At 35.9% G+C, this 8,737-nt stretch overlaps 1 protein-coding gene across 1 annotated transcript; it reads right to left on the bottom strand.

Annotated features, from left to right (window-relative positions):
• Positions 1–3,651: 3,651 nt before the first annotated feature.
• LOC117320049 (ATP-dependent Clp protease ATP-binding subunit clpX-like, mitochondrial) lies at positions 3,652–8,526 on the bottom strand. The gene is made up of 3 exons (XM_033874740.1): positions 8,295–8,526; positions 6,302–6,394; positions 3,652–3,866 (listed from the first exon to the last, which is right to left on the bottom strand). The coding sequence occupies exons 1-3, from the start codon at positions 8,499–8,501 to the stop codon at positions 3,753–3,755; spliced, it is 414 nt and encodes a 137-aa protein (XP_033730631.1). The 5' UTR covers positions 8,502–8,526; the 3' UTR covers positions 3,652–3,752.
• Between the last annotated feature and the right edge of the window lie 211 nt (positions 8,527–8,737).

Genomic DNA, 8,737 nt, shown 5'->3' with positions numbered 1-8,737 from the left:
ACAGTATTGAAGTAATCACAATTTGTCATATCTTGTACATTCTGTAATGGTGACAGGGAGACAATCACCCATATTTTATGGGAATGTAATGAAGTTCAACAATTTTTGTTCACTTTTGAATCACTTTTAGAGATCATTACTATTCCTTTTGCAATTAATAAACAAGCTATGATTTTTGGATTATTTGAACATAAAGGCATTTATAATAAAGTTGATAATGAAATTATTTTAATTTTTAAACAATACCTGTACCAAATCAGGTGCGCTCATAAATCATTAAATGTTATGGCATTGGTAAATTTGATAAAAGATTATTACAAAGTCCAAAAGTATATTGCTCAGGGAAAAGGTGAACAGTGCCTCAATGTTTTAAATAATGAATGGAAAAAATGGTTAAAACTTGTTGAACTTGCCTGATCAAAAACGTTAAATTTAATATTTTTTATATATAAACCAAAAGTCTGACCACCTCTCACCCTAATATCTGCTTATCTTCTCTATCTTTTCCATCACCATCAACCCCCCCCCCCCCCCCCCCCCCCTCTTTTCTGTCTCTTTCTTTACTATAGCTCTTTTATATGTGTTATATTTTTGTTCTGCGCTTTGTCTGATTCTGTATGTCTTCATGTTGTATGCGAGTGTGAATGTAAGGTGGGTTGGATCTAACGTAAGTATTAGTGTGATCAGTTAAACTGTTCAAATGAGAGAATGAAGAAAATTTGTGAGCAAGTAATTATATAAATGTACTTGTGAAATGTAACCTGTTTGATGTTTATCATGCAAAATGTTTAAAAAATAAAAGAAATATAAAAAAAAAAACTCTCAATGTCACCAATAGACTGATGAAGATAACAAAAGTTTTAAGTGTCATTTTAATCCATCTCAGTTGCTTGTGAACATTTTCTGCAGGTTTAAAACTGCAGTAGGATCAATTAGGTCATAAAAAAACTCTCCATCGGCTGGTGGTCTTAGTGAGGGCCAATGTTATTGAATAATGAACAGAAAGCCGAGTACCAGGATATACATATTGATATATACCTCCTGGTTCTCAGACTTCGCAACCTCACAGGGCACCCAGTAGAGACCCTTGGAAGTATGTTTTTTGACTACGCAAATGAGATTTGACTCTAGGGATGGAAGGAATATGTTTTGACCCTTCAGATTTCTGAGAAAGGGTGACTCGCTAACTCGTTAAGAAGAGGCTCTACTACTTTTAGGCTAAAATGTATGAATTTTATAAAATTTGTTACATATTTTTGCATTCAAATCGGACATTAAATTTGACTTGATAACAATAAGGAATTTTCATGTGATTTAAGTATCTCACATCTATCAGGCACTCTAAAATAACCAAACCCGTAAAACAATATTTTTGACTTATTTTTTCCTTAAAGCAATTTTTATTTAATCACAATTGCGACCTTGACCTTAATATATCCGGTGACCTTATCATATACAATATATCGTTGTTGAGGGGATACAGATGGAAGCTTGTCATATTTAAGTGTGACCTTGACCATGCATTGTATGGAAATGGTATAATTTTATTGCACAAAAGCAAAATCTGCACTGCTGATAGGGGATCAGAATTAATATTAACTGCTGCATGCTCCCATTGCATGAATGATAAGAGCTCGAGGTCAGACTAAATCTGGAATCTTTTCTTTTCTCTGGCTCCTAACAACATTCTTCTTCATAATGTCTGCATTGACACTTCTCCAGTCCATATTTGGTAAAAATCCATTCAGCCATTCAGAGCTAGTAGTGATTTAAATGATTTACATCAATTAATTTCTTCTTTTGGGCCCTATAACCCTGCAGTTTTCTCAACTTGGAAACGATTGAGTATAATCTAAAAAACTTGAGAAAGAATAATGTACTGCCAAGGAAATGCAGTAATTTTAATAAATTTTGATCATAATACAAATCCAGGATATGACTTACTAAATTTTGCATACCGGTACTTTAATCAGTTGTGATGTTGCACTAGAAGCAGCTAGAGCTCGGGATCCGGTTATATTTGAGAACTACGGAGCTAGCTGTCCAGTACTTTCTAAGAAATAGCGATAACAAGCAGTGATGTTTACAACCACGTGTTAATAGACCACTATTGAAAGGCAACTAATGTTAAAACCCACCACCTTGTGCCAAAAATTAATACAACAAGGAGCCGCAAAGCATGGCATTATCCCCCGCACCCCGCAGTTGGTATGAAAACCCAAATACATGTATAAATTAAGCTCAAAGTAAGAGTTATTAAGAAAACAGTAATTTGGTATTTTTGATTAAGTCTCCATGGTGACAGAAAAAATACCGAAAATGGAAGGTCCGCAATAGCAAAAGGCACAACTAGTCTGATATATTCAGAAAGTTTCAAGGAGCTGCGTAGAACAGTTTTGGAGTTATAGCCAAGAAACAAAAGGAAACAGTAATTTGGTATTTTTAATTAAGTTTCTATGGTGACAGAAAAAATACCGAAAATGGAAGGTCCCCAATAGCAAAAGGCACAACTAGGGCACTAGTCTGATATATACAGAAAGTTTCATGGAGCTGCGTTGAATGGTTATGGAGTTATAGCCCGGAAACAGTAATTTGGTATTTTTGATTAAGTTTCCATGGTGACAGAAAAAATACCGAAAATGGAAGGTCCCCAATAGCAAAAGGCACAACTAGGGCACTAGTCTGATATATACAGAAAGTTTCATGGAGCTGCTTCGAACGGTTTTTGAGTTATAGCCCGGAAACAAAAGGAAACAGTAATTTGGTATCCATGGTGACAGAAAAAATACCGAAAATGGAAGGTCCGCAATAGCAAAAGGCACAACTAGGGCACTAGTCTGATATATACAGAAATTTTCAAGGAGCTGCATTGAACGGATTTTGAGTTATAACCCAGAAACAAAAGGAAACAGTAATTTGGTATTTTTAATTAAGTTTCTATGGTGACAGAAAAAATACCAAAAATGGAAGGTCTGCAATAGCAAAAGGCACAACTAGGGCACTAGTCTGATATATACAGAAAGTTTCAAGGAGCTGCGTTGAACAGTTAGGGAGTTATAACCCAGAAACAAAAGGAAACAGTAATTTGGTATTTTTGATTAAGTTTCCATGGTGACAGAAAAAATACCAAAAATGGAAGGTCTGCAATAGCAAAAGGCACAACTAGGGCACTAGTCTGATATATACAGAAAGTTTCAAGGAGCTGTGTCGAACGGTTTTGGAGTTATAGCCCGGAAACAAAAGGAAATAGTAATTTGGTATTTTTTACTAAGTTTCCATGGTGACAGAAAAATTACCGAAAATGGAAGGTCCGCAATAGCAAAAGGCACAACTAGGGCACTAGTCTGATATATACAGAAAGTTTCAAGGAGCTGTTTTGAACGGTTTTGGAGTTATAGCCCGGAAACAAAAGGAAATAGTAATTTGGTATTTTTTACTAAGTTTCCATGGTGACAGAAAAAATACCGAAAATGGAAGGTCCCCAATAGCAAAAGAAAGTTTCAAGGAGCTGCGTTGAACAGTTAGGGAGTTATAGCCCGGAAAAGAATCTCGGACGGACACACGGACGGATGCACGGACGGATGCACGGAGCCCAATTTAATATCCCCTGCAAATGCGTTTCGCGGGGGATAAAAATGCAAACTGACTGAATTAGGATTTTTTTTTACTTTATTGAAGTAAGTTGCAGTTGTAAGTACAAGTAAAACCAGACTATCACAGACAACATGATATTGGTATTAATACACCAATCATCAGGAGGTGAAATAATTTGGAGGTTGATGTCCTTGGACCACTTCTTTTGTGATAATTACTTTCTTGATGTTTGAGTTCGGCACTTCAAACAATGCTTCTTCTAACAGGTTCTCCTGAAATATAATTACAATTAATTATCACAGAGTTAAAGGAAATTATAATTCAGATGCAGTTCCATGTGCCTGTATAAATAGATGTTTTGACGGCACATTTTGGTCTTCTCCAAAAATATATAATTTTGTACTTTTTAAAGGGTCTTTCTTTCATTCACACATCAGAAACATGCACAATTACTGTTGATGAAATCTACATTAAAACAATGATTATACAAGCGTTTGTGCCTACAAGTAATGAAATAAATGCCAGAATGTACAAGGAAAAGGCATATAGTATACAAAAAATGTATGTTTGGTGGTAATTAGTGATACTTCGGGTCGAATTAAGAATTTTCAGGACTTAATACTTGAAAAACTTTGTTTTATCTTGAGAGTATAACTGCCTTAATAATGTATATATATATATATATGTATATGGAAAAAAAAAATAAAAAAAAATAATGTTAATATTTGGAAAAAATACATATTTTCCAGTAAGTTAAATTTGACAACCAAAACTTTTTCAAAAGAAGGAATTCCCCTTGTACAATGACAGAGAAAAATGATATAAAAATAATGTTAGTTAATCATAAAATTCACAAAGGATGCACAATGTATATTTCCGATCTACACTGTCAATGGTGAATTGGAACTGTTAATTAGATGCTAACTAAGATAACCCAGGAATAAAGTGACCAGTTGCCATAACAACCCTAATTTTGAGAAAAAGAAAGAGGCATGCACATTGTCCTCTATATTTGTGTGAAGTTTCATTGAAATCGGCCCTTCGGTTTAGGAGGAGTTGTCCGGACAAACTTAAAGTTATGGTTCTTATCGGAAAACCTGTTTATAGTGACCAGTTGCCATAGCAACTATAATTTTGAAAAAAAAGAAAGTGGCATGCACATCTACACATGGTCCTCTATATTTGTGTGAAGTTTCATTGAAATGGGCCATTTAGTTTAGGAGTTGTCCGGACAAACTTAAAGTTATGGTTCTTATCAGAAAACCTGTTTATAGTGACCAGTTGCCATAGAAACCATAATTTTAAAAAAAAAGAAAGAGGCATGCACATCTACACATGGTCCTCTATATTTGTGTGAAGTTTCATTGAAATTGGCCATTTAGTTTAGGAGGAGTTTTCCGGACAAACTTAAAGTTATGGTTCTTATCAGAAAACCTGTTTATAGTGACCAGTTGCCATAGCAACTATAATTTTGAAAAAAAAGAAAGAGGCATGCACATCTACACATGGTCCTTTATATTTGTTTGAAGTTTCATTGAAATGGGCCATTTAGTTTAGGAGGAGTTGTCCGGACAAACTTAAAGTTATGGTTCTTATCGGAAAACCTGTTTATAGTGACCATTTACCATAGCAACCATAATTTTGAGAAAAATAAAGTGGCATGCATATCTTCACATGGTCCTCTATATTTGTTTGAAGTTTCATTGAAATGGACCATTCAGTTTAGGAGGAGTTGTCCGGACAAACTTAAAGTTATGGTTCTTATCGGAAAACCTGTTTATAGTGACCAGTTACCATAGCAACCATAATTTTGAGAAAAATAAAGTGGCATGCATATCTTCACATGATCATTAATATTTGTGTAAAGTTTCATCGGAATTGGCCGATCGGTTTAGGAGGAGTTGTCCGGACAAAATGCGTCTATAGACAGATGGACGGACGGACAACCTGATTCCAGTATACCCCCCTAACTTCTCTGCGGGGGTATAATAAGTTCAACATGGAGTTTTTGTTTTAGGACAATCCCAAAGGATGATGAGCTAGCTAGCTTGTTGATGAGGATGGATGAAGGATTAAAATGTATTGTGTTTTTGCTTTTAAACAAATACTTGTCCGATCATATGTCATACATATGTAATTATTGTTACTGATCTGTAATATCGATCACAGTACAGTGACATCACTTCAGTAAAACACTTCGCAAATCTTCCAAAAAGTACAGTATTGATCATTAACTATTTTTTTTCAAATTATAGAAGACAATTTTATCATAATGTAAAAGTTTGCTTCAAGAAACTTAAGCAAGTGACAGGATTCATTGTACTGGATGTCTGTTCCTACAAAATACATATATACAACGCATCACCAATTTTCAAATCCGTGAGCCAATCAGATGGTTTGGGTGAATATTCATTGGTTATTCAGAAGAAATTATTCCCAGATTTAAACACATTTTATTTAAACCCTGACAGTGGGTCAAGGTCATTTTTTTGAACAAGCTTAACTTAATAAGTAAAAAGCATTCATCCCAGCAATTGTCATTACTAATGACCTTGGAAATCACTAAGGTATGAACAATTAATTATTACTGAGCAGAAATAGTTTGAAGATTAAAGTTGACGATGGATTGACGTACAGCGCCATAGTATTAAACATCACTTAATTGTCTTTCGGGAAGTTGATTGTGATCAAAAGGAGACACACTTACCAACAACGACCGGAGACCCCGAGCTCCAACTTTCTTTTGAAAGGCTGATTCTGCAATGGTGTGCAATGCATCAGGCGTGAAAACCAGCTGACACTGAAAAAAATATTAACAATCACAAAATCATAAAAAATAATAAAAACTAGATTTGATCAAGATCAAAACACGGGGTTTCCATCCAGAAAATGGTCGTAGACATGTTATCGTTCTGACGGTCGTTTTTCTATGCTTTATACCTACGTTTTCTCTTTCTTTTCTTTACGCTTCTCTTCTCTAACCAGTTATTTGACTTTGAACCTTGACAGTGACTTTGAGCTACGAAGTCAAGGTCAATGACTTACATGCCTTTGTTGCAAGCCATTCATTTTATAAATGTTCTACCGTAATTATAAAGTGAAACAAGGAGTTACCTCCCTTATCTTGCTCCCAATTCCGATTAAAAATTGATACACTACTTGATAATACAGAGTGATAATCTGTAAATTTTAATCAGATTTTCACCCCACTCCCTGCCTTATACAAGACATGTTAGTTATGCCTGCCAGCAAAAGGAGCATACTGGGTAGCACTAAAGCAATACATGTCCCCATTGGTCTCATCATGACATTAACAACATCTTTATCAGTTATATAACAGGTATGTTTTCATTTCCAGCTAAAGCAATACATGTCCCCTACCAGCTAAAAATAATAACCATGACCTTGACCATGACCAAAAATACCTGAAACTCTGACCTTGACCAAGATATTATGGTCCTTTATCATTGTGTGAAGTTTGATAAAAATCCCCCAAGGAATGAAGCTGTAAAATCTCTGACATACTTTGGTGTTAAGTACAAATGAGACGGACAGACTCTGTAGTTCCCCCGAGTTTCACCACTAGTAGACTAATAACAGCTAGGATTCCTGTCTATAAACCAATCTCTATATTCTTCTCCACTCTAATATCCTCCTGACACTCACTCTGTCAGTCCGTATTTAATAACCTAATAGATCACAAAACATTTGATGTTCATATGGAGTTTACGTAGTGGATAATGAACATTAATTTTAATTAGATTATAAAAACACCAGGGTGTATGTACAGCAAAAAAATGTTGGAAATAGCAACTCTAAAGAAACTCATTAGGTCAAGGTCACAAAATGGAAAAAAAAAAAACCCAGAGTGAGTATTTAAAGCAGCCAGTGTGAGAGCTAAGTCATCTAGCAAGGACATTACTATTATCTGTGGTTATTTCGTCAAGAGGAGGCACAATAGCGCTGGCCCGAGGTTTGGACACTCTTAGGAAATAGTTATTGGGAGATTTTGGATGGACATCAAAAACATAACGTAACCAAATTCATTAAAACACGTCCTCCCCCTAACCATGTCAAGTTACCCTGCTACTATGAGTGACGCCGTAGTAACAAACAGGACAGGACACTACAAGGGCCTGGAACCGTCTTTTTAAAAATATATGCTTCAACTTTAGATATAGGACAGACGGTTATATATAGCGAGTAGAAACCTAGCAATGGGTGGAGTCATGTAGGTGGTGAACCAGTAATTAACACCAATTGAACACAGGTCTGATGATAGTCAGTGAGAGGAAACCTAGCAATGGGCAGAGTCATGTAGGTGGTAAACCAGTAAGTAACGAACTCCAACAGAACACAGGTCTGATGATAGTCAGTGAGAGGAAACCTAGCAATGGGCAGTGTCATGTAGGTGGTAAACCAGTAAGTAACGAACGCCAACAGAACACAGGTCTAACTATGATACTCGGTGAGATGAAACCTAGCAATGGGCAGAGTCATGTAGGTGGTAAACCAGTAAGTAACGAACGCCAACAGAACACAGGTCTAACTATGATACTCGGTGAGATGAAATCTAGCAATGGGCAGAGTCATGTAGGTGGTGAACCAGTTTCTAATACCAACAGAACACTTAAAATTGTCAGACGATAATCAGTGAGACAAAACCTGGTGGTAAATCAGTAATCAACGAAGCAGCTTACTTTCTCCGTCCTAAATTGGGCTATGAACTGATTTGCTACAGCATTCTTAGGCTTTGTCAGGATTTCCACGAGCATTTCTGTTGAAAGTCCATGGAACGGGACTAGGATAGGCATGCGACCACAAAACTCGGGGATCATGCCAAATTTGATAATGTCTTTTGGCTCCACCTCGGACATCAGACTATCTTCATCTGTTTGTTCCTGCATTTGCTGTCCAAAGCCATAAACCTATAGGAAGAGGGGGAAATCTATAACAGGTTTGAAAATATACATTGTACATGTATTTATATATAATATAATATCTCTATCAGTATAACACTGTGAGGATCCTCGATGACCTCCATTCTATTATCAGCTGAGACACAGACAGGTTTAACTGATGACAGTCTTCACCCTTACAGAGGTCAACTCGATTTGCACTCTTCTCCTTCTAGAAAATATCT

This window comes from Pecten maximus, unplaced genomic scaffold, assembly GCF_902652985.1.
Source record: "Pecten maximus unplaced genomic scaffold, xPecMax1.1, whole genome shotgun sequence".
In the NCBI taxonomy this organism is placed as follows: Eukaryota; Metazoa; Mollusca; class Bivalvia; order Pectinida; family Pectinidae; genus Pecten; species Pecten maximus.
This window is presented reverse-complemented; position numbering and strand designations above follow the sequence as displayed.

Excerpts from the sequence above, each read along its gene's own strand:
- LOC117320049 (XM_033874740.1), bottom strand. The coding sequence starts at position 8,501 with ATGCAGGAACAAACAGATGAAGATAGTCTGATGTCCGAGGTGGAGCCA. Across the intron at positions 6,395-8,294 it reads CCCAATTTAGGACGGAGAAA|TGTCAGCTGGTTTTCACGCC; the intron begins GTAAGCTGCTTC and ends TATTTTTTTCAG. Across the intron at positions 3,867-6,301 it reads GGGGTCTCCGGTCGTTGTTG|GAGAACCTGTTAGAAGAAGC; the intron begins GTAAGTGTGTCT and ends ATTATATTTCAG.